This window comes from Hemitrygon akajei, chromosome 1 (genome assembly GCF_048418815.1).
Source record: "Hemitrygon akajei chromosome 1, sHemAka1.3, whole genome shotgun sequence".
Classification (NCBI taxonomy): Eukaryota; Metazoa; Chordata; class Chondrichthyes; order Myliobatiformes; family Dasyatidae; genus Hemitrygon; species Hemitrygon akajei.
In genome coordinates, this window is record NC_133124.1 from 136510451 (window position 1) to 136537531 (window position 27081).

The 27081-nt window shown below is 39.6% G+C and overlaps 1 protein-coding gene across 1 annotated transcript in view; it reads right to left on the reverse strand.

The window, feature by feature from the left end:
* lrp12 (low density lipoprotein receptor-related protein 12) overlaps nucleotides 1-27081 on the reverse strand; it is a 78449-nt gene that overhangs the window by 16354 nt on the left and 35014 nt on the right. Inside the window, exons 3-5 of the mRNA XM_073052066.1 lie at nucleotides 17394-17529; nucleotides 5563-5765; nucleotides 2391-3492 (exon numbers count right to left, since the gene is read on the reverse strand). Coding sequence (XP_072908167.1) covers nucleotides 2391-3492; nucleotides 5563-5765; nucleotides 17394-17529 — 1441 coding nt within the window. The remainder of the gene's footprint in view (nucleotides 1-2390; nucleotides 3493-5562; nucleotides 5766-17393; nucleotides 17530-27081) is intronic.

Genomic DNA, 27081 nt, shown 5'->3' on the forward strand with positions numbered 1-27081 from the left:
CCCTCTAACTTCTCTCTGCTGGCATCTGTATGCAATACATACGGCAACCGCGGGTCTGCTGAAGCCAGCACAGACGCTTTTGTCAGCAGCTCCTTCAGCAACTGAAAGGCATCTTCACATTTCACATCCATCTCGCTTCAAAAGGCTCCGAAGATCTAAGATAACCTTTACCATCCCTTCCTTTTGTCCTCCCTTTCTTCCCCAATGGAGGGTAACTGCACAGAAGCTTATTTACAGGGTGAATCAGTTTAGAATAGTCCTTCACAAACCTACAATAATACCCACAGAATCCAAGGAACAAGCACAAGGTGGCTATGTGGTCACCGCCTCTATCTTAGCTACTCCATCCTGTGAGAATATGTGCCCAACGTAGCTGACAAATGTCTTGCAGAACTGGCACTTGTCCAGGTAAAGTTTTAACCTGTCAGCTTTCAAGAAGCCCAGTAACTTCAGTAGCCTTGCTTCATGTTCCTCCAAGGTGGACCCGAACACTATGAGATCATCCAGGTACACCAATACGTCAAGTTCATATACCCCACCATTTTCTCCATGACATGCTGGAAAGTCACCAGGGCTCCCGATATGCTCTGGGGCATCCTTTCAAACTGGAAGAATCCCAGTAGACATAGGAGTGCCGTCTTCTCTTTGACAGCCTCGCTCACGGGAATCTGATAATACTCACTCCTCAAGACCAGCACATTAAACCACTTCGCACCACTCAGACAGGCTAGCACATCCTGCATGTAACTCACATACAAAACAAAGAGTTTCTGTGTCTTTATGGATCTCACTACATCAGCAGCCAGCCCCCTCAAACTCTCTTCCAATTGTTGTCTTTTCACGTCATCAGAGCACTGCCACTCATCCAGCATCTGAGAGGTTGGCTCTGCCTAAGTCTCATATTCTTCTTCCCCTTTAAGGGTGGGCTTCATTCCTGAGAACATTCTTAGGACACTGGACCTGGGCATTTTACCATTTATTTGCCAGGAAGGCAAGGCCACTACCAACTCAGAATGCTCACCCCACGCTGGAGGACTTATTAGACCTTCCACATCAGACCACTCCTTCCCCTCGCTCCAGAGAAACGAGAGCAACTTGTCTTTGAAGTCCCCGCTCTTCACCCCCCATCCAGCTACAGGAAACTGCTTCCGATTTGACATGCTCGCCTACGCTCCCCTCTTCCCAGAAAGTATGGACAGCCCATGGCCCTCACCTCTCCCACGACCCCAACAGTACCAGGCAGTTCCACTGCTGTTACATCAGTGCTAGTCTGAACTAAATCAAAATCTTTGCCCATCATTTTGTCAAACCTCTGCTCCATGATCGTAATGCTTGAATGGTACTTAAACAATTTGTTGGGGATACAAATGTCTACCCCACTCAATACACACACGCATTCATTACTGGTAAACCCATGGATTTTCACCACCACTCAACCCCTGCAGCGTCCATAACCACGCATCTTAATCACTTTACCAGACAATAGTTTAACAAAGGCTTAAACACACAACCCACTGGATCAATGCTCAGGGCAATCACACAGCATCCAACAAAATCAATCCTGGACAAGCCCCCACAAATGAAACCCCTGGTTTCCTTGGCTGCACAAGTCTAGGGAAGACACAGCCCAGTCCTGCCAAACCCACAAGATGGAGACGGCTCTCCCACCCCAAACCTCGGTTTGTGTGCATGCTGTGTAATTTCCAACCCTGTTACAACTCAGTGCCAAGAAACACACTGCATACGATTAAAGGAATTATATTTATGAATCTTTAACTAAAAGGTTAGTAAAGAAAAGAAAGTAAAAACCAAAAGGCAAGCAAGAGAAAATCTGCAGATGCTAGAAATCTGAGGAACTCAGCAGGCCAGGCAGCATCTATGGGAAAAAGTACAGTCGACATTTCGGGCTGAAACCCTTTGCCAGAACTGAAAAAACAGAAAGTGCCCATTTATAGTTAAACAATCAAACATGCACCAGTTGGAACTCAATTCACTGATCCTCAGTCAATCTCACCATCCGGCTCCATCTAAACACAATTTCCCCACCGGGTCATATCCTATCACCAGTTCTCTCCAACATCTTCTCTCTTCCTCTCACGCCAAACAAAAGACTGAATTCACATTCCACAGCACCCGTTATCTCTAACCATAACCCAGACACTGCTTCTACAGAAAGACCATTACATTAGCAGTGAAACCTTTCCCACCATAACAATCCCAACAAAATACTTAAAAATGGTCAGATAGGAAAATGCTTCAATCTTCATTCTAAAGCAGGCACAGAAATATCTGAAATTATTTCTTTAGATTATATGAAATAATTTTGCTTTACAAGAACTATGCTTTTTAATTTATTCACAACAAATATGGTATCATAATTCAGAACTTACCTGCGTTCAAACATTCTGAGAGAGTAAAGTTTGCAGGTACATCCTAGAGCGATCACAAGCAGCAACCCACAGATTAAACTTCCAATGACTGCTGCAGTTATAACTCTGGTGGGGATAATCACAGGACAGTTTTCTTCATCACTGCCATCACCACAGTCGTCCTGTGCGTCGCACACCCAACTCTCAAAAACACAACGGTTATTCTTGCAGTGAAAATTACCAGGTTGGCAAAAGAAACAGTTCTTCTCATCAGAGCCATTTGGGCAATGATTCTGGTAATTACAACGGTCAGCTAGAGGGTAGCACACACCACTGCGGGAACAGGGGAATTCGTCCTTCTGGCATGAGCTGCAGTTGTGTTCGTCTCGTCCATTTGGGCAGTGCCAATAACCATCACAGCGCTGCTGTTCAAAATAGCAACCCCAATTACCTCCACAGGGGATTTCCCATGGAAGGCAAAATCCCTCAACTTGGTAGGTGGCATTAAAACCTCTAGCTGCATTCACTTTGTCAGCATGGAAATGTATCCGAACTTGACCCGAAGAGGAGATAACCGTTATTGGTGTCCGGGAATCAAAAGGCGTTAGAACACGAAGCAATTTGTGTGAATTTTCCTCCAGACCATCATACACTTTTATATAATCCCCATAGCCTATGCCATCCAGCTTCAAATCATTAATGCGCAAAATAACTTTACGTCGGTCTCCTGTATCTATTAGCCACGTACAGTTGCTTCCAGGAGGATAAAAGGCAGGATAATTTGGAGAATTAAATGTGCCATAAAAGTTTCTTAGCCATTCACCACAACTAGGGGCATCACAATCTATTTCATCTTCCAAATCAAGGCAGTCAATATTTCCATCGCATCGCAGGGACTCGGGTAAACATGTATAAGATGCTGTATATCGGGAAAGGCACTGGAACTGATCATAAGTGCAAGGCTGAAATGGGAAATCAGTAGGAGGCATTGACCGCTCACAAAATTCTTCATCAGAATTATCTCCACACTCATCCATGGAGTTGCATTTCCAAGTATCTGGGATACATTTTCCATTATTGCAGTGGAACTGGTCCCAGTTACAGCTTGCCTCCACAGACCTTCCTGAAAATATAATTAAATCACAATGTGAAAAGTAAGTAGCTGGAGAAATAAAAACTTCAAAAAATATTTCTTATAGTTACTTCATTAGAATTCCTTAACAAAAGTTACTGCATCCCACTTCCTTTCCAATCCTGATGAAGGTCTCAGCCCAAAGTTGCAACTCCTTATTCCTTTCCGTAGATGCTGTCTCTAGCATTTTATGTGTGTTACATTTATTTAACATGCTTCACAATCTTAAGACAGCCTAAAACATTCTATAGCTAATGAAACATTCTAATATTTACCCATTTTTACCTTGCAGGAAGCACAGCATACAGAATGTAAAGCTGTAACCCTGACCAATTAAAAACAATGCTGTTGGTACTTCTATAATTTTCCTCCTCATAAAAACTGCTGTCACTTTAAGCACTCAAAAGGCAAAATGTGCTTTTAGTTCTGCATGATGATTTGCATAAGAGGTTAAAATGGATTATCTAAGAAAGCCTTATTCCAGTTGTTTGCTAGCAAAAATAATCAATGACAGCAGAAATATCATTCATTCATTTTCAGTTATTTTCCAATGGCACATTCACCTTTCTTTAACAGTTTCATTTATTGTGGCATGACCCCTGCATTTAAGAGAGCAAGATAAAGAGCTAGTTTGGGGACATAGTAAATGTAAGTAATTAATGAAAGGCAAATACTGCCAAAGAACGGTGCATGAGATTTCTTCACACAATCTCAGACAGGAAAATTTTGGAAGACAATTCGTGCCACATTGCTCTGACCCTGTACTTGGCCCTGTCATGGGCCTTCCTCCCTGTTGGAATGCTCTAAAATTTCACTGCGAAAACACTGCTGTTCTACAATGCAAGTACTTTCTAAATCTTAGTAACAGTGAAATAATGGAAAAAAACTCTTTGGACAAGAATCTGCATTCCTGCAGCCCAAGAAAAATCTTCAGTCTTTATGTATTTGTGAATTTCTGAACACTCCCTAACTTCAAAAATGAGCAAACCAATCTGTTCATTAATTCATTGTGATCCATGTTATTGCCAATTAATGTGTACTACCACAAACAAGAGAAAATCTGCAGATGCTGAAAATCCAAGCAACACACACAAAATGTTGGAAGAACTCAGCAGGCCTGGCAGCATCTACGGAAAAGAGTAAGCAGTTGATGTTTTGGGCTGAGACCCTTCATCAGGACTGGAGAAAAAAAGATGAGAAGGCAGAGGAAGAAGGTGGGGGGGAAGGGAGGAACTTCAGATGACATGCAAATGTCAGTTCAATACAAATTAAGGAAGCATTTCCTTAAATACACATGGCCTTGCAATATTATACATATAAAATTGAAGGATATACTCTAAGAATGATCTGAGATGCAAGATCTCAACACCCCCAAGTTCAAAGATATCTCATACTCCAGCCTTCTCCAACAATACGGTAATCCATAATACATGTAAATTCATCAATAGCAGCATTTTAAAACAAACTTCAATGCCAATCAAAAATAAAGGGAGTTAAAAAGGACAGATGACCAAAAAATTTGGTTAGGGGGAGAATACCAGAAGATATGGACCATGGCAGTTTAATTCACAGCCACTAAGGTTACTAGTAAAAATCAGAATGTTCAAGCAATCATACTTGGAGGAACACAGAGATATTAGCAAGTTGTAGGACTGTAGGAGGATACAGAGAAGAGAATTAGACACAAAGGTAAGAAAATTAAAAATCATTGTGTTTGGACAGAGTTAGGAAACAGGCAGCTATTTTAAATGGTTTCAAATTTATACAAGATAGAATGTGGAAGATAAGCCAGAAGATTACTAAAAATGTGAAGTTGAGAAGAAGCAAGTGGAGGAATGAGTTCGTAGAGTCAGGGTAAGGCAATGTTCCAGGAAATGGCTAGAGATTAACCATATAGCCTCAACTTCCTAGCTCATCCACAAGATAATTTAAATTGGGGATATACAAAAGACCTGTACGGAAACAACTCAGATATCAGTGGATTGTATGACTGGAAGTTGTTAAATAAGGCTGTAAAATATCCTATTCATTTTTCAAAAGATATACCAATTCTATACTTACCTATTACATAAGAGAGCCTGAAGCCTTTTCCAGTGTATCTGTCATCAGAATGAAACTCAATCCAGACATGGCCTTTTGAAGAAATAAATGGTGCTGGAATAGAGGAACCACACACCCGAATTCCTTCGATGCTTTTACGTGTTCCTATAGTTAGCCAGTCCGAACTACACCAAGCTGAGGTCTGTATATCAAATTCCTGAAAACTGTGACAGAGAAGTTTAATAATTACCATTTTTATGAGCAACATTACACATGAAATAGCATCAGAGCATGCCCTATTCACACATTCTCAATGTGTTTAGTATCCAACCAAATCCAACAAGGTGCTGATTAGTTGAACACACCAGTGTGCACCAACATTCAATGACTAGTTGAGGTTAAGGCTAGCCTTAAGTGTTTAAAACTCATCTGTACCTCTTTCAGGGATGAGAAGTAGTGGTTTAATTGCTGCTACAAGTGCTGGCAATTGTGCATGAATTGAAGAAACAAAATAAATCAGGATAACAAAACACTGAAGGATTAGATTAATAAGATTTAAAGGCACTGTAACTTTGACCATGGAGTTCATTTTCACAAATGCTACAAGTTCTTTTGTTGTCGCCTGTCTTTCATCAAACCAAACTGTTATTTATAGTCATGTGATTGTGTCCAGACTTTGCCCAGACAGTTCACAGTGGTGTGCAGTTCTCTCCACTGATATTAATCAGCCATCCATCAGACATTTAGAGTAACTACAAAGACATACTGTATGTAAGAGTACTGACATATGCATACACACAAAAGGTGATCAAGAGGCCCACTCTTGCACAATACATTAGTATTAATATTAAATTAACAAGCATAAAAACCATAAGACCATAAAATATTGGAGAAGAATTAGGTCCCTTGGCTCATCAAGTCTGCCCTGCCATTCCACCATGATTGATTCATTTTCTGTCAGCCCCAATCTCCTGCTTTCTTCCTGTATCCCTTCATGCCCTGACTAAATCAAGAATCAATCAACTTCTGCCTTAAATATACCCAATGACTTGACCTCCACCTGCAGCAACAAATTCCACAGATTCACCACTCTTCAGCTACATAGATTCCTCCTCTTCGCTATTCTAAGCCTCAGAGGCTTTTTACCCTTACAATTCCTTGGCTCTGCCTACAATGATCCCACATCTTCTGACCCCATGTCACCTCTTTCTAATGATCTGATTTCATTTTTTTTTTAAACCAATACAGCCATGCCACTCCCTCTGCCTACCTGCCTGTTCTTTCGATACAATGCAAGTCCTTGGACGTTAAGTTCCCAGCTATAATCTTCTTTCAGCCACGATTCAGTGATGACCACAATATCATACAAATCAATCTGTAACTGTGCTACGCTCATCTACCTTATTCCATATACTGCCCGCATTCAAATATAACACCTTCAGTCTTGTATTCACCCTTTTCGATTTTATCCACCTTTTGCATTGCAACTCATCCTGCAAGTGCAATTTTGCCCTATCATCAGCCTCTCCTTGCTAGTAGTTTCACTACACTTTGCCTCTGTTTGTAAACCAACTAGCACATCCTCAGGAGCATCACTCCAGTTTCCGTCCCCCTGCCAAATTAATTTAAACTCTCCCAAACAATTCAAGCTAATCTTCCACAAGAATATTGGTCCCCCTCGGGTTCAAGTGTAACCTGTCACTTGTACAGGTCATAGCTTCCCCAGAAGAGATCTCAATGATCTATAAATCTGAACCTCTACCCCTACCAGTTCCCCAGCCACTCATTCACCTGCCAAATCATCCTATTCTTACCCTCACTGCATGGACAGCAATCCAGAGATTTACTCTGGAGTTCCTATTTCTCAGCTTTCTACCTAGCTTCCTAAAATCTCTTCACTTTCCTACCTACGTCATTGGTGCCAATATGTATCACGACTTCTCGCTGCTCACCCTCCCCCTTTAGAATGCCATGGGCCTGACCCAAGACATTCCAGACCCTGGCAACTGCAAGGCAACATACCATCCAGGTTTCTCTATCTCGTCCCTGTTCTTCTGACTATGGAATCTCCCATCACCAGTGCAGTCCATTTCATCTCTCTTCTTCTCGCAGCCACAGCACCAAACTCAGTGCCAAAGGTTTGGTTACTGCAGCTCGCTCCCCGCCCCCCCCCCCCCCAGCCAGGCTGTCCCCCTCAACAGTATCTTAAGTGGTATACCTACTATTGAGGGGAACAGCCACAGGAATACTCTGCACTGGCTGTGCATTTCCCTTCAAGTTACCTGTCTCCTGCAATGTAGGGGTGACTACGTACTTCTCTGTAGCTCCAATCCATCACCTCCTCATTCTCCCGTACACACCAAAGGTCAATGAAATGCAGCTCCAGTTCCTTAACACATTCTCTGAGGAGCTGCAACTCTGTGCACCTGGTGCAGACATCTTTATCCAGGAGACTGGAGTTCTCCCAGAATTCCCACATCTCACACAATACACTGCCCCAAAGCCACTCTCACTATACTACTTTGCCCTAAAAGATGAGCAATGAGAAATTAAAGACAAAAAGAGAAACTTACCAGATACTTATCCTTGCCTAAGCCTGATGCACCAAAGCCACTCTAAACACTGACCCACTCACAAGAATGGCTACTCCACTGGCACTTGCATTATTTTTATTTGCCCTTTTGAATGAATCCCGCTCAGAAATAAGTCGCAGTCCAACTCGGAAAAACTGCCGTGAAATTCTACCTTTTTAATCTTCAGGTATGATTTCACTTACAAATTTGATATGAAAATTTGTGGGTCGCCTCTACACTTGCATCGCAGCAGAGGGGAAACCGGTTGATGAATGGAACATGAGGTTTGGTAAACTCTAACACAATAAGATCAGTTTAAAGATAAACAAACAGCCTCCCTTCATCTTGTTATTATTCTTCAGCTACCTGCTGAACAGGCATCCTGTCCTGCAAGCAAGGTTCAACAGCGAAGATGGATATTAGATTTTCTGAATTTGCAGTGCTCAAGTCTTGTCTGAGTAGCCGAAACATTTGAATGCATCAGGTGTCTGTTCCACCATATCTCATATGAGAGCATGCCATGCGGCTGTGTGCTAACTGTTCACTGGAGTTACCAGTGAATAGATCATTATCTATTGATTGTTTCCAGATGGCACCAGTGAACAGCGTGACCGACGGCAACGTCCTGCAGACAGTTCATGAAACTTATACTTTCAAAATGATTCCACAACTAAAATGCATGTAACTGGAACCTGTAATTTACATTTTGACGGTTTGTTTTGGACCGATTGAATGATCGGGTGCTTTGCTGTCTCTGAGGAAGTTTGGTGAGGTTTGGTGTGGAGTGTATAGCCTGGAAGCCTGGAGACAGGGCACGAGCTCGTGATCAACTACACTGCTTCTCTCCAACTGAGGCATCAAGCAAGGTTGAAGGCAATAAGGAGAAGGATGAGAGCAGAGGACAGGCAGGTGTACAGCACCGTCTGTCTGCTCCTGACCTGTCTTCCTTCTCCATCTTGCTAGCTGTTTTCGAAGGAAAGTGCAGGAGTCCTGGGATCCATATTACAAGGATTGATCAGAGAGACTGTGGACTCATATTGGGGGACTTCTGGGTTCATGTTGCATGCATTCCTGGATTCAGGTTAACTTGATTTGCTGTTTTTGAGCAGCTTAATTGAAGCAACCGATGTGGTCCGGAGCACTTCAGCAAAGAATGCTTTGCCCTGCGGGCTACAGTGGGCTAGCAGTGCAACGCTGAACTGAACCAAAATGAATACTGCTGAACTCCTGGTTTGATGTTTGATATTGTAAGTGTTGTCTGCTTGCTTTTTGCCATTTGCGCAATTTGTTCTTTCTTCATGTTCTCGCTGTTTGATATTTTCTTGAATGGGTTCCGATGTCTTTGAGATTCATCCTTCTGCGAGCAGCCACGAAATTGTATTCTGTGTAGATACTTTGATAATAGTGTATTTTAAATCTTATTATCTACTCGTGTTTAATTTTTGGTTTAGGTTTACCATGATGCTTTAAATGAAACGAAAATCAAGGCATCAGCAGGATGCTGGAATTCCAGTTGTTAATATCTGGAATCCTAGAGTCAGTCAACCTTTGGTCATTAGCAACTATCTTGTGAAGCACTACAAGAATTTAAATGTTTCAATAATTGTCTTTATTATTCTGGAAATTATGGGCCCAAACTGTTTAATCTTCCCACAGCACATTCCACCCACATTGGAATCAATCTGCAGAACATTTGTTGCATTAGCTCTATTATAAGCATACCTTTCCCAGGTAAGGACACCAGACTTGTATGCAATATTCCTAGAGTGATTTCAGCAGGACTTGTACAATTGCAAAAGGTCTTTACTCGTGTAATCAATTACTTACTGTCACCTCAGGTTGAGCACCAGTGATTCATTTACAAGGACAAGGAATTCCTTCTGACAACAACACCTTTTTATCTCTTGCCATTTAAAAATATACCATCTTTCTATTCTTTACGTTGAAGCATATTACTCCACACGTTTCTACATAATATTTCATTTGCCAAGTCTTCACACATTCATTTAAGCTTATCTATATCCCATGGAAGCTTCTTGGCATGCTCCTTTTAATTCCCACCACATCCAACTTTGAAATATAAAAGCTATATTACATCAGTTCCTCACTGCAAATAATTACAAAGATTGTGATTCCCATTACAATGTTTTCATACCTTTGATATTTATAGTCCTCTGACCAGAAAATGGCTAGTTTATTCCTTCTATCATTTTAAAAGTCCTTAATCCACATGATTTTTATCATGTTCATTCCCATCAGCACTATCTTTATTGAACAGTTTCTTGGAATCTTTCAAAGGCCTTTGGAGAGCCCCATAACCATTAGATCTCTATTATTTTGTTAGTTATTTTAATCTTATCTCTTGGAACACACTGCAAAGATTCACTAGTTGATTAATGTTCTGACCAGAAATAATATTTCCACTGGATGCAAATACATCTGCTCAATATCAATTCATGATCATGAACGTGCCCACATGCAAGACAATCAGAAGGAAAGGTCAAACACAGCATCTAGTTCCAGGAAGAGAATCATTCCTAACACTCAAACTAACAAACACTCAGCAAATTAACTATATTTGCTTTAAAATTATCTTTTCCACTTGCTGTATTCTGCTACCTTCAAGCCCTCACTGAACTTGACCCAAATATATCTTGTTATTAGTGTAATGTGGTGGTCAATGTTCCCTCTGTTTTTTTGTTAAACAGCTCCTCAGACCATCCATTGCTCTGAGCAGGAATTTTTTTTTTTTTTTTTTTTTTTTACACAGCCTTAAAACTGAATGGCATGTTACATTAACATTAAATAGAAGAAAATTCCAGCTGTATGGCAACAAAGGTTATGTGTGTGGGAGCATTTCAGTAACCACGCAGCCTTGCATCCACATAGCTTAGAGGGAATAGTGGTGGTGGTCCTTATAAAGGGAATTACCTAATAAAATTTATCATCCTTAATTTATCATCACAATGCCATTAGTTTCAATATAATTATGGAGAAGGATAGGACTGGACCCAGGGTTGAGATTTTTGATTGGAGAAAGGCTAACTTTGAGGAGATGTGAAAGGATTTAGAAGCAGTGGATTGGGACAATTTATTTTATGGGAAGGATGTAATAGAGAAATGGAGGTCACTTAAAGGTGAAATTCTGAGGGTACAGAATCTTTATGTTCCTGTTAGGTTGAAAGGAAAGGTTAAAAGTTGAGAGAGCTATGGTTTTCAAGGGACATTAGAAACTTTGTTAGGAAAAAGAGAGATATCTACAATAAATATAGGCAGCATGGAGTAAATGAGGTGCTCGAGGAATATAAAGAATGCAAGAAGAATCTTAAGAAAGAAATTAGAAAAGCTAAAAGATACGAGGTTGCTTTGGCAAGCAAGGTGAAAATAAATCCAAAGGGTTTCCACAGTCATATTAATAGCAAAAGGATAGTGAGGGATAAAATTGGTCCCTTAGAGAATCAGAGTGGATAGCTATGTGTGGAGCCAAAAGAGATGGGGGAGATTTTGAACAATTTCTTTTCTTTGGTATTCACTAAGGAGAAGGATATTGAATTGTGTAAGGTAAGGAAAACAAATAGGAAAGTTATGGAAACTATGACGATTAAAGAGGAGGAAGTACTGGCGCTTTTAAGGAATATAAAAGTGGATAAATCTCCGAGCCCTGACAGGATATTCCCTAGGACCTTGAGGGAAGTTAGTGTGGAAATAGCAGGGGCTCTGACAGAAATATTTCAAATGTCATTAGAAACAGGGATGGTGCCGGAGCATTGGCGTATTGCTCATGTGGTTCCATTGTTTAAAAAGGGTTCTAAGAGTAAACCTAGCAATTATAGGCCTGTCAATTGGACGTCAGTGGTGGCTAAATTAATGGAAAGTATTCTTAGAGATAGTATATATAATTATCTGATTAGACAGGGTCTGATTAGGAACAGTCAACATGGATTTGTGCCGCAGAGAGATTTAGGCCTGTTAGAAGAGTGGGCTGAACGATGGCAGATGGAGTTTAATGCTGATAAGTGTGAGGTGCTACATTCTGGTAGGAATAATCCAAATAGGACATACATGGTAAATGGTAGGGCATTGAAGAATGCAGTAGAATAGAGTGATCTAGGAATAATGGTGAAATTCCCTGAAGGTGGAATCTCATGTGGATAGGGTGGTGAAGAAAGCTTTTGGTATGTTGGCCTTTATAAATCAGAGCATTGAGTATAGGAGTTGGGATGTAATGTTAAAATTGTACAAGGCTAAACTAGCAGCCTTACGACGGGCCCCTGTGGATAAAATTAAAATGGCCTGGGAGCAGGATTTAAATATCACCTTATCCGAGGAGAGCTGGGACTCAGTTCTCAAGTCGGTTAACTCAACCTCTCTTTGTGCTTGCCATTGTCTCTTACAGTTTAAGATTGTTCATATAGCCCATATGTCTAAATCTAAACTATCTCGATTCTACCCTGGCATTAGTCTGCTCTGTGATAAATGCAAGAGGGGCGTGGCCTCTCTCATCCATATGTACTGGCTCTGTCCTAGCTTGGAGAAATTCTGGAAAGATGTCTTCACTACACTATCGGGTATTCTGAATCAGCACCTAGAACCTAACCCCTTAATTGCTCTGTTCGGTTTTTGGGGCGAGACAGATTTATGTCTGGGTCCGACCAAATGCCGAATACTATCCTTTGCCTCTCTCCTGGCGAGACGCTTGATCCTCCTTAGATGGAGAGATGTTGCCCCGCCCACTCATGCGCAATGGCTTAACGACATTATGGCCTGCTTGGACCTCGAAAAAATTCATTATTCAGTTCTCAATTCGGATTTAAAGTTCCATAAGGTCTGGGGGCCTTTTATCGAGTACTTTCATAACCTTCCTCTTGACTAGGGTTTTTTTTCTTTTCGGTCCCTTGCTTTCAGCTCCCTTTTTTTTTTCTGGTAGTAGGCATTATTATCCTCTGTTGCTAAGTGTATTCACAGTCTGGGAGTTTGACTGTCTGGACTTATACTCTCTATATTGTGTGGTGGTTGGTCTGGAATTGTTTTTTTTTCTTGTGTTGTGGGGTTTGGGGAGGACACCAAGCTCACTTGTCTTTAATTTAGGTGTTTTTTTGTTAAATTCTCTTCCTTTGTAGCATATTGTTATTGTATGCTTAACCTTGCTCTGTATTAATGCTCCTCACTGGGATTTGGGGTTTTTAATTTTGTAAAATGTTTTGAAAAACTAATAAAAAAATTTAAAAAAAAAAAAAATTGTACAAGGCATTGGTAAGGCCGAATTTGGAGTATTGTGTACAGTTCTGGTCACCGAATTATAGGAAAGATGTCAACAAAATAGAGAGAGTACAGAGAAGATTTACTAGAATGTTACAGTGCCTAAGTTACAGGGAAAGGTTGAACAAGTTAAGTCTTTATTCTTTGGAGCATAGAAGGTTGAAGGGGGACTTGATAGAGGTAATTAAAATTATGAGGGGGATAGAGTTGACGTGGATAGGCTTTTTCCATTGAGAGTAGGGGAGATTCAAACAAGAGGACACGAGTTGAGAGTTAGGAGGCAAAAGTTTAAGGGTAACACGAGGGAGAATTTCTTTACTCAGAGAGTGGTAGCTGTGTGGAACGAGCTTCCAGTACAAGTGGTAGAAGCAGGTTCGGTATTGTCATTTAAAGTAAAATTGGATAGGTATATGGACAGGAAAGCAATGGAGGGTTATGGGCTGAGTGCGGGTCAGTGGGACTAGGTGAGAGTAAGTGTTCGGCACGGACTAGAAGGGCCGAGATGGCCTGTTTCCATGCTGTAATTGTTATATGGTTATATACTCACCTGCCTTCAATTCTTTCTTCCTGACAAGTTTTTCCTTTGTTGGTTTGAGTCTGTTGTGAGATTTTGTACTCAAATAATAGAGCAATGATCCTCAGTTCACCCACTGCACCCCACTACCCCACCATCCAACCCGTGAGTTTGGGAGAATAAAAAAGTGAATGAAAACAGTAAAATAACTCAGTCATGCAGTTCCAACTTTGCTCAATCCTACAGTGTTAATTAATTAATGTTTGTACAAATTCTCCATCCGATCAAATTTTCAAATTTAGTACAAACACTGCAGGGCAAATTGATTGTGCAGAGCAAATATACACAACTTTACTTGCTTTATTCAGTTTCAGTCAACCTAAACTGTGGTAAAAATAACATACAGAATCAAGAGCTGAAGAGATAGGATTTTCATTTTCCTGTACCACATCACAACTCCTCTGATCATAAAAATTAAAGATAGCCTCATGGAAATTTGAAGCTGTTGTCTGGCAAATAAAAAAAGGATATTCACCAAGTATTTCTCCATGTTTAAAATGACATTTGCAAAGAATGTTCTTACAGCATGGGAGCTATTTTATCTGAAATGTTGTAAAATTCAAAAATGAAGTTTTACCCCCCCCCCCCCCCCCGTGAGCTCAAGCACATACAGCATTTAAAGCATAACTTTTTAGACAAAGGCATTTCTGTATCTTTAATGTAGAAACAAAAATATTCCCCAGCACAGTATAAGCATTTGTTCAGCTTGTCTCAGCAACTGCTCAGAATATATTAATAGTAATCACTGTCAACATTAAAAATACAAATTTCATGAAATAAAGATTCAAAAATGATTTGTGCACTGCTACTTATTACATAGAATAAAGCAAGGAGTCTAAGGCTGATAGGGTCCCGTATCAATTATTAGCTTGCATGAGTTATCGGATCATAACCAAAATCGAAGTCTAGATGTTGAAAACTAATCTCCATGTCAACAAATAAAATTTTTAGGAAAGTAAAATATATCAAGGTTCCCAGTGCAAATCACAACAGCTTCAAAGAACTATTGAACCTTACAACTGAAGAAAGACTTTTTATAACGTCCGTAATAGCTGCACCAGCTGTCTGAATTTTTTTCTAATTAGTCCAAGTTTCAATTGCCTCTCCATTCCACCACCACCCCCCACCCACTGCACACACCATCACTGGATTTTGCTTCACTTTTAAATATTTATCAAATTTCCTTTGGGAAGTTCCTGTTAACTGCACTTCTGCCACTCTTTAGTTCAGAGACATTCAAATTGCAAAATAAGTTTCTCCTCAACTCAGATGCTAATCCAGCCACAATTCACAATATTAAAATTAATGCTTTAACTGCAGCCGTTAGATCTCCACATAACTGCTCCTACTCCAAGAACAACTACAGCTTCCGTTCAGTCTCCATGTCAGCCCCTTTTCCTTGGTACCACTGCTGTAACTTACCTGGAGAGTCATTCCAAGCTTTTATATCCTTAAATGCCTGGCCTTCCTCTGGGGTCTAACCAGTGACTATAAATGGTTTATCACATCTGGCAGCTCTCATGAGAAATTCATATCTGAATGAATAGCAAGGACTGGATAATGGTAAAAAGTATGAATAACTTAATATAGCCAAATAAAAGTGCCAGAGAATGCCACTCCTCAATTTTGCAAGACACCAATGCTAAACTGAACTAAAGATATACACTTAGTGGCCACTTTATTAGGTACACCTGCTTTTGATGGAAATATATAAATCAGCCAATCATGTGACAGCAACTCAATGCATAAAGCGTGCAAACATGATCAAGAGGTTCAGCTGACATTCAGACCAAATATCAGAATGGGGAAGAAAAGTGATCTAAGTGACTTTGATCATGAAATGATTGTTGGTGCCAAACGAGTTGGTCTGAACATCTCGGAAAATGCAACTCTCCTGGGATTTCCACACACAACAATCTCTACAGTTTACAGAGAATGATATGAAAAACAAAAAAATTCAGTGAGTGGCAGTTCTGTGGGCAAAAATACCTTGTTAATGAGAGGTCAGAGGAGAATGGCCAGGCTGGTTCAAGGTGACAGGAAGGCAACAGCAACTCAAATGACTACACAGTAGTGTGCAGAACATCTTTGAATGCACAACACATCAGACCTTGAAGTGGATAGACTACACCAGCAGAAGACCATGAACATATACTCAGTGGCCTCTTTATTAGGTACACGATGCACCTAATATATGGCCACTGTGTACATTTTGATGAGACCAAATGACAGGAAACAGTATTCAGACTCTGTCAAGTTTGGAGACATTTTATTCAAGAACAGAAGGTGAGCAGCTCTACTTTAATCATACCTAGCAATAGCATTACATAAAAAGAACAGGAATGGGATTGACTGGGAACATATCATAAGCAAAGGACGACACAGTCAAGTGACATGGAAGCAGGCCCCTTACTTTCTAGCAACCATCCTTCACTAATGCCATTTCATTCTCCCCTCAAACTCTCTCACGCACCTACACACAAGAGGCAACCCATGTCTTTCCATGGATTACCTCTCTGTGTGTTCGGGATGTGTGAGGAAGAAACAAATATGGCCACAGGGAGAACGTGCAAATTCCACACAGGCACAACTGGAGATTAGACCTAAACCCAAGTCAATGCAGCCAAACTACTGCATGTCTTTCAGACATATCTCAGTAAAGTGACAAATCACTAACAGTATTATTCAAATAATACAGGAAGATTCTCAAAAGCATGGCTACAAAAAAAAGTGTTAAAATTGATCAAGCATGGTGTGTCCACATTGGGGTATTTTGTCCAGTTTTCATTTCCACAAGGCAAAGCAGCAGAATTAGGCCATTTGGCCCATCAAGTCTGCTCTGTATGGTTGATTTATTATGGATTTCTCCCCCGTAACCTTTGATGCCCTTAATTAAGAACCCATCAGCCTCTGCTTTAAATATACCCAGTGATCTGTCTCCACAGTCATCTGTGGCAGTTGATTCCACAGATTCACCACCCTCTGACTAAAGAAATTCCTCTTCATCTCCGTTCTAAAGGGATGCCCTTCTATTCTGAGGCAGTGCCCTTTGGTCTTAGACTCTCCCACTACAGGAAACTTTCAAATTATTAACAAGCAATAGACACAGTCACCTCCAAGTACTAGCGACAACAAAATCAAACTATGTTCAACTGCCAATTCACTTTGACAAGGGACGCCACTGAATTTCAATCAAGGGCAGAGTTTAAAACTTACTCTTAAACAGTTGTCATTCAATACTCACAAGATTTTACTTTTACTAGCAGTGCTGGTAGAAAATTAACAACTAAGTTGGGGAGCTTAGTATGCAATTTGCATACATCAACGGCATTGAACAATATATTTTAACCTTTTAAACAAGGTAAACTTCCAAATGACACTACAAATTTGTGCTGGCTATTGTACACCAATTAGTAACATATAGACATCAAATTGGTCAAGCTTACCTGATGGTGATGATTTCCTCTCGATTGCCTTGGATATACCAACTGCAGTTAGTTCCAGTTGGATAGTTAAAAGGCCAACCTGGACTTGTAATTATTCCATTTGGTGCCCTGAGTTGTTCTGGTACGTCACCACAAGCTAAAAAAAAAAAGGTAAGTTAGATAATTATTGTGGCTAAGACATATAATATTACCCAAATTAAGATGTCATTGCAATACTAAGACACAAGACTGCAGATAGTGGAAGCTGAAACAAAAAGTTCAGCATCCCTGGAAGCAAAGAGATGATGGAAATTTCAGGATGAGACCTCACTTCAGGACAGAATGCAGAGGGAAGATAATCAATATATAGAAATGAGAGAGAGGTTAATACATGGAACTAAAGGAGAATATTGAGACAACAGTTGGTAGGTGAACAGATGGAAACAAATAACTAAACTATACAAAAATAAAATTCACCCACATACCCATCTACCTGGCCATCTTCTCCCTTGGTTCACCTTTCTTATCCCCTCCCATACCCATTTCCATCTGCCCATTATTCCTCCTTTATTTGGGTCTACCAATCACTTTCTGTATCTACCATTTTCCCTCACCAGCTTTAGAACATAGGTTTGGAACATCAAAGGTGAATTTATTATCAAAGTATACAACTCTGAAATTCTTCTTCTCCAGATAGCCACAAAACTGCCTTTTGATCATCATGATCATCAACCCCCCCCCAATCCCTCCTCCCCACAAAAATCAAACAAAAAATGGAACAGGCTCATCGACCCCCCCAAATCCCGCTCCCCCACACACAAAAAAAGGCTAGAAAGGTAAGGTGAAAAAACTACAAGACTGAAAAGAAGTCTATAGTCCAAGTCCATATACAAAACACAGAAAACCCAGTAACATTCTCCAGGTCAGGCTGCGGGCCTTTCCCTCTCCGGCAGCAGAGCAATTCCACCAGCGATCAAAAGGCAGTCTCCCCTCTCCATAGCAAAGCAATCTTACTAGTGATCAAAATGCAGTCTTCCATCTCCATGTGGAGTGATCTCACCAGTGATAAAATGGCAGCCCCCTCTCCATAGCAGAGTGATCACACCGGTGATCTGAAGGCAGTATTACTGCACAGTACAGGCCCTTCGGCCCACGATGTTGTGTTGACCTTTTAAATCTACTCTAAAATCAATATAACCCTTCCCTCCTACATAGCCCTCCAATTTTTCATGATCCATGTTCATCTCTACATGCCTTTTTTTTAAAAAAGGCTCAAAGCAAATGAATATCCATTTAAAAGGTAAAGAATTCCCAATTTTCCATTACCGTGTAAGTAGACACATACTTTCAAGATAAAACAAAGGAACAGACTACACAATGAAAATCAGCAGTATGGCTGACAACAATGCATCCACCCTGAATGAATTCAATGCATTCTACACACGCTTTGAAGAAAAGGGCAATGAAATGCCACCACCTGTTCCAACAGCTTCTGTTGCATGTACCCAGTCACCATTATAGACATCAGATCAGCTTTGTTGAGTGTGAACAGGTGGAAGGCATTCAGCCCAGATGGAGTCCTTGGCCACATCCTCAGATACTGCATGGATTAGCTGTCAGGAGTATTCACAGACATTTTTAACTTTTCTCTTCTTCAAGGTTCCCACCTGCTTTATGAATGCTATCAACTTGGTGCCAAACAAAAATAAGATAACATGCTTTAATAACAACTGCCCAGTGGCTCGGATATCCACTATGTTGAGGTACTTTGAATGGTCAGACAAGGTACACGTCAACTCCAGTCTCCCAGATAACTTCCACTCACTGCAATTTGCCTTTTGCCAAAATAAATCCATGACAGATGACATTCCCTTGGCCCTATAATCATCTCTGGAATATCTTGTTAACAAAGAATCCACTCAAACTTATCTCCAAGACTCAGCACCTCTCCTTGACTTCCTGACCAACAGACCTCAATCAGCAAGAATAGGCAGCAACACCTTTGCCATGATTATCCTCAAAACAGTCTCCATAATCTCAAAACACCAACAACTGTAACTCCATCTACACACTCATGGATAACACCATCATAGTGGGCCTAGAAAGAAGCAGATTTTAAAGTCATTACGGAATAAAATACAACTTAACATTAACAATATTTTGTAGAAAGGATCATAGATTGCTTTAAATATATAGTGCAGTTCCTTAAGAATGAAGGTCTTTTCATAGAATTTGATACAGAAATATAAATATATGGGCTTTAAACATCCTGACCACACTGCAGTTCAAAATAGAAGATAAGGAACCTCATGGCACATCGACAAGACCACAAGACCTTTCCCTCAATGTCATCAAAACAAGAGAAATGGTCATTAACTTCAGGAGTACATACCCCTCTATGTATTAATAATGGCGCTGAGATGTGAACAAACACCATAAGGCATAGGAATAGAATTCGGATATTCAGCCCATTGAGTCTGCTTTGAAAAGACAGAGAGCTTCAAGTTACTGGTGTAACTATCACCAGTAATCTGTCCTGGTCCAACCACACAGACAAACTACTCTGCTCAAAGCCACAACAGACTGCACAATCTAACACCTTGTCAGGGTGGTGGTAGTGGCTTTTAACTCTTACATAGGCACATGGATGATAGAAAAATAGAATGTAGGTACGAAGAGTTAATCTTAGAGGAGGTTAAAAGATCGGCATAACATTGTGGGTCAAAGGACCTGTACTCTGCTTTAATGTTCTATGTTCTATTTGACAGCATAGAATAAAGAACATTCCTGACAACTAACAATCAGGAATAAGGTTTATCTTTGAAGGCATAAAAAGTGAAATATGAGGTCCGAGAGCATTTATCCTTTGTGGGATGCAGAATAGAGTCTATAAATTCTGTGGCTCTCCTACTCTTTGACAAGAGCAGCTAGATGACAATAGCCTTGGAAATTTTGCAGAAGAACTGTGAAGGAGTTACAGAATATTAAGTATGGAAAGTGAATAGTTTAGTTTAATATATGAAAGGAATGGTTTTTTTTAGGATCTGGAAATTATAAAAATGGAAACAGATGGATTGTGTCAGATGACAATGATGGCGCTAATGAGGACTTCAGATGTAAGTAATGTTGGAAAAGGTAGCAGGGGGCAGTGACATTGTACAGATGCAGTATATAAGGGATTGAAAATTTGACTTGGCAAAACTAAATTATGAAGTTACAAAGAGTTTACTTCAGCATCAATCAACAGTCAAAAGGCATTTGTGTTTACATTGGTGACAAGGGAGCTTGGACTAGGTCTGCCCAGAGTACAGCTAAATGTAATTTCGCTGATGTAAGATTTGATATTATTCAAATAACTTGGTTAGCAAGAGGAAGTAAATTTTTAAAAAAAACAGATCATTCTGCAAGTTGTGGGCATCTTTGACAGTAAAAGCTTGTTTTTGCCTCATCATGATTACAATTTGCTCTTCTTGAAATAGCTCATTTGTACTGTGAAGGTATTTCTATAGTGAATCACTGAGGAAGTTCCAAGATTTAGACCCACTGACAATATGATATATATCAGGATTATATTCGACTTCAAGGGGAACTTAGCAGCATTCTTGTGCACCGAACTAATCTTTGTCCTCTTAGGTCGGGGATGAACAATGCAAACAGTGCTAGTATCAAAGTCAGTCAGAAAAGTAGCATCAAGAGCCACAATGCAGCCAATGTTTATTTCTAAACCAGATAAAAGGAGAGACATTAGATTAAATATCTTTATTTATCAAATGTATATTAAAGCATACAGTTAAGTGTGTCATTCTGTGTCAAACCAGATCAGTGGGGATTGAGCTGGGCACCATCACAGAATACCCACAACACGCTCAGTCTAACCGTACGTCTTTGGAAAGTGGGAGGAAATCCGTGTGGTCACCAGCATAACATACAAACTCCTTACAGACAGAGCTGGGAATCGAATCCCAAGCAATGTTCCAACTGCTACATTACTGTGCTGCAATACATATTTATGGTCCCAAACGTTCATTATGTGGCTGTGAATAACAGATAGTGCAAGGACATTTGGATGGCCAATATTGTTTTAAAAAAGGTTAAACAAAATAATGAGCAGAATTTACCTATGAATTGCTCCCAAAATTTAACTACTGAACTTAAACGCAACAAAAAGGTTAACCAGTTACACTCAGAGAGCTAACATTTCCAACCACCAGTAGGTTTTGTTATGTTTCTGGCCAATTTGGACTTGCACCCACTTCAAGCCACAAAGTGAGAGTGGGATTTAGTAACAGCAATAATAATGGATGCTAAGGGAATGTGTTTACTCTCTTTGGAGATGGTTGTTGCCTGGTGCTTGTAATGTAAATGCTTCATTCTACACAATGGTTCATGCCAAAATGTTGTTCATGTCATGTTTGTGCCTGAGGAGTGGCTAATGAAATTGAATATTTGTGAAAACTCTAGTGAACAGCCAAATTCTAGATCATATATTGCAGGCAAGGCAGAATATTTTAGGCCTCAGAGACAGCACTAAGAAAGAGCTCTTGTCTCCAATATTTACATCCATCTCCCTTTTTGCTTGGGATTATTCCAGGCAGTGGAGGTTTACTTCCGGTTGCTAACAAGCTTAGCTGCAGGGGAGGGGAACATTATTCCATAGATTTGAGAACAGTTCCCATAAGTTAGAAGATAGTAAATATAACCCACTAAATATGAGGGAGAGAAAAAACACATGAATTAGGTAACCCAATACAAATAGGAGATAAAATCTTGGAATCTGTTATTAAACTAGTGACAAAACCCTTACAAAATACTCATATGATTAGGCAGAATCTATGGAATTATGAAAAAGTTACTGTTAACTAATCCATCATTTTGTTTTTAAACTGTAACTGGCAGCAAAAGGGTTAACCTTAGTGTGTTTGGATTGTGTCTTTCAGTAAGATGCCAAGCAAAAGATTAAACAAAATTGCAGCATATTGCTGTGCAAGTATTATACTGGCAGCCATAAGGACTGGTTCATACACAGTACATACTAGAGGGCAGAGTGGATGTCAGAGTGCTGGAAAATGACACTGGAGTGGTAGTCTTGGGGGACAAAGAAATGGTGAATGAACTTAATAAATCTTTGTATCAGTTTTCACTGTGGAAGACAATAGCAGTATGCCAGAAATTAGAGTGTCAAGGGGCAGAAACGTGTATTTGCTATTACTAAGGAGAGGTGCTTGAGAAACTGAAAGGTCTGAAGGTAGGTAAGTCACCTGAACCAGATGGTGTATAGCCCAGGGTTACTGAAAAGGTAGCTGAAGAGATCATGGAGGTAATAATATTGATCTTTCAATATTTATTATATTCCAGAATGGTTCCTGAGGACTGGAAAATTACAAACGTCACTCCACTCTAAAGGAAGGAGGTAAACAAAAGGAAATTATAGGCCAGTTAGTCTGATTTCAGTGATTGGGAAGATGTTGGAGTCCATTATCAAGGATGACATTTCAGAGTACTTGGATGCACATGATAAAACAGGCCAAAGTCAGCAAGGTTTCCTCAAGGAGAAATCTTGCCTGACAAATCTGTTGGAATTCTTTGAGGAAATAACACACAAGATAGACAAAGGAGAATCAATAGTTATTGTTTACTTGGATTTTCCAAAGGCCTTTGGGAAAATGCTGCACATGAGGCCGCTTAACAAGAGCCCATGGTATTACAGGAAAGAAGTTTGGCTGCCAGGCAGGAGACAAAGTGTAGAAATAAAGGGGCCTTTTCTGGTTGGCTGCTAGTGGCTAGTAGTGTTCTGCAGGGGTTGGTATTGGGACCACTTCTTTTCTCATTATATGTTAATGATTTGAATGACATAAATGATGACTATGGCCACGTTTGTGGATGATAGAAAGACAGGTCCAGGGACAGGTGGTGTTGATAAAGCAGGAAGACTGCAAAAGGACTTAGACGGATTAAGGGAATGGACGAAGAAGCAGCAGATGGATATAGTGTAGGGAAAAGTACGACCATGTACTTTGCTAGAAAGAATGAAAGCATAGACTAATTTATAAATGGGGAGAAAATTCAGAAATCAGAAGTGCAATGGGACCTGGAAGTCCTTATGCAGGATTTGATAAAGGTTACTTTGTAGATTGAGTCAGTGGTAAGGAAGGCAAATGCAATGCTAGCATTAATTTTGAGAGGACTAGAACATAAAAACAAGGATGTAATGCTGAGGCGTTATAAGGTATTGGTTGGACTGCACTTGGAGTACCGAGAACCGTTTAGGCCCCTTATATAAAAAATATGCTGGCATTGGAGAGAATCTAGTGGAGGTTTATGACAATCATTCCAGGGATCAAAGGGTTAACATGGTATGAGAAGCACTTGATGGATCTGGGCCTGTGCTCACTGAAGTTTAGAAGAATGAGGGGGGAACCCATATTTATTGAAACCCATCAAATATTGATAGGCCTAGACAGAACAGATGTGGAGAAGATGTTTCCTATTGTGTGGGAGTCTAGGACGAGAGGGCAAAGCCTCAGAATAGAAGGACATCCCTTTAGAACAGAGACTGAGAGGAATTTCTTTAGCCAGAGGGTGCAGATTCTGTGGAATTCATTGCCATGGCTGTGGAGGCCGTTATTGGGTATTCTTAAAGCAGAAGTTGATAGACTCTTGATAAGTAAGTAAGTTGTCAAAGGTTATGGGGTGAAGGGAAGAGAATGGAGCTGAAACTGAAAGAGATAAACTATCAGCCACAATAGAATTGCGGAGCAGACTCAATGGCCGAGTGGCCTAATTGTGCTGCTAGGTTTTACAGTCTGATCTATCCAGCCTGTAATTGTGCTGGTCTCTCTGTCTCCCTGAATTTTGGTTGTGCAAAATTCTTCTATTAATTGCCCGCATACTGGAGCTGATTGAGCTCCAGTAAGCAGTCAGTAAACTGCTCCATGTCTAGGAGGAAGAGAATTAACACTAAAGCCAAATTAAAAAAAGAAATCTACTTAAGTAAAAGGGGAACCAAACCTCCATTTGTTGTACATGAACAGATATCTGAGGGCTCAAGGTCCTATCTAAACCACTTCAATTTGGTAAGATTAGTGAAGAAATCAAACTGCAATATATATCAATGTGAGTCTAATGCAGGGATTCCCAACCTTTTTTATGCCATGGACCCCTACCATTAACTAATGGAATCTGGCTTCTGGATTAAAATGGTATGGGACAAGATCCAGAGAATGCCTGAGGAAAAGAGAACAACAAAATAAGGATGGACAATAGTCATGCCACAAATACAAACATGTTCTGTTACACAACCAGTATGTTATTAACTGTACAAAAGTGTTAGGCACTCTAGATTTTTTTAATATATAAATTTTATTTTAGTTATTTACTTTGTCTTCTGCATTAGTGTATTAGTAAAAAAGAACAGACTTTAGATATTCAAGCATTCTTTTTCCAAAAAAAATTTAGAGAATTTTTTGTATTTCGTTGAAGTGACATAAGCAATAGATCACTTTACAAATAAATACTTGATTACTTTGCAGCTAATAGTCCAGTGCATGATTAAACAAAGATAACAAACAGGTGCTAATGATGAATGACAAAGTTAAATGAACTAATCTGATTAACTGAAACAGAAACCGGTGTAGAAGGAATCTAATGACCATTTATATTTTTTAAATTAGATCTGTTCTTGATTATGACTGAGTGACGAATGGGTCAACTTCATCTTCAGCTTTACAGTGTTTGGATATGATACAAATACCGGTTTAAGATGGTGTGGTGTAACAAGGTCATCCCATTTCTGCTTTACTGGTTGAAATGGAACAATTATCCTCATAATTGTTAAGGTTTATGTTAACATATTGGATTAATGAGCAGACAAAGAAATTATCACCATGTTAAAGGTGTGTTGGAGGACTGTGGGAACGTCACAAGAAGAGTATTTATATCTTTAGGTGGCTGGGTTCTTATCATGCTGGGAATATGGAATTGTTGGAATATGCAATATGTCCTACTACAGCTTTCTCAGTAACCCAACCTTGTTTTCCCCCCCGACAACTTTAAGTTTTAGGTTACACGACAATAAAGTTCAAGGATTCTGTTATGCCTGAGAGTCAGCTGGTTCATCAATATATTAAGGAGAACTATTACGGTATGTTAACCATTTGTATAGATTGATCAAAAGATAATTTAATTGGGAATGATGATGTGGATCTTTCTGTGCCTGAACTATAGACAAGGATAAAGAAACAATTTACTGACCATTTATCATTATATACAGCAATATTGCCATTCATTTTAGGCTTATAGTGAGTGGAGGAAATTTGTCCATATAAGGTTGTAATTTGTTCAGATTCCTTTTCAGTTTTGATTAGACTTTCTAGCAGTAGGTGAGATTTAATGATGGAAGCTCAACAAATATTTCATATACAAAGTATTGGTTTATATGTTTGCTTCTCATGAGTCCCTGCACATAGAGGTGTTGAGGTGAATGAGCGGATTGAGTGTTTAGCTAATAAAGCTATTAAAAGTTCAAAAGTGAATACAGACCTTCCACTTAGCAAATCAAAAGCTAAGGGGTTAGTAGGGTTAACAATTAACTGGCTATGGCAAGACTGTCGGAATAGTAGGCATAAGGGGAGGGATAAAACTGTTGGGTTGATGGGCGAAGGGGGTAAAACAAGGGAAGGAATTATTTTGACACTACTTAGAATTGGGCATTCTTTGCCTAATTATTCTTTATATCTTGTTGGAAACATCATTCTGATTTGTGTGGGTTTTGCCATCATTATGAGACAGTTGAACATATGCTATTACAGTGTGAAACATATACAGTTGAAGTCAGAAGTTTACATACACCTTAGCCAAATACATGTAAACTCAGTTTTTCACAATTCCTGATATTTAATCCTAGAAAACATTCCATGTCTTAGGTCAGTTAGGATCACTGCTTTATTTTAAGAATGTGAAATGTCAGAATAATAGTAGAGAGAATGATTTATTTCAGCTTTTATTTCTTTCATCACTTTCACACAGAAAATTTGTGGGCAGAACTGAAAAAGCATGTGCGAGCAAGGAGGCCTACAAACCTGACTCAGTTACACCAGTTCTGTCTGGAGGAACGGAACAAAATTCCAGCAACTTACTGTGAGAAGCTTGTGGAAGGCTACCCAAAATACTTGACCCAAGATTAACAATTTAAAGGCAATGCTACCACATACTAACAAAGTATATGTAAACTTCTGACCCACCAGGAAAGTGATGAAAGAAATAAAAGCTGAAATAAATCATTCTCCCTATTATTATTCTGACATTCTTAAAATAAAGTAGTGATCCTAACTGACCCAAGGCAGGGAATGTTTTCTAGGATTAAATGTCAAGAATTGTGAAAGACTGAGTTTAAATGTATTTGGCCAAGGTGTATGTAAACTTCTGACTTCAACTGTAAGGTTGAAAGAAATCAAATGTAAGCTTCATTACAATCTTTAGAGGGAGTTGACAGTTTTCATTTTAAAAACCAAGTTTTGGGAGGACTCTTATTTGATTCATAGTACAGTCTTTCTTTACTTACAATCTTTTGGGATTTTCATTTTTCGGGGTAATTTAGCTTTCATTTGAAAGAGAAGTAAGCATTTTGCTCCAATTTTCTACACCACACTCCAGTATAGTTGGTGGCAATAATGTACCTTTAAGTTAGACTACCAACCACCATAAAAAGTCA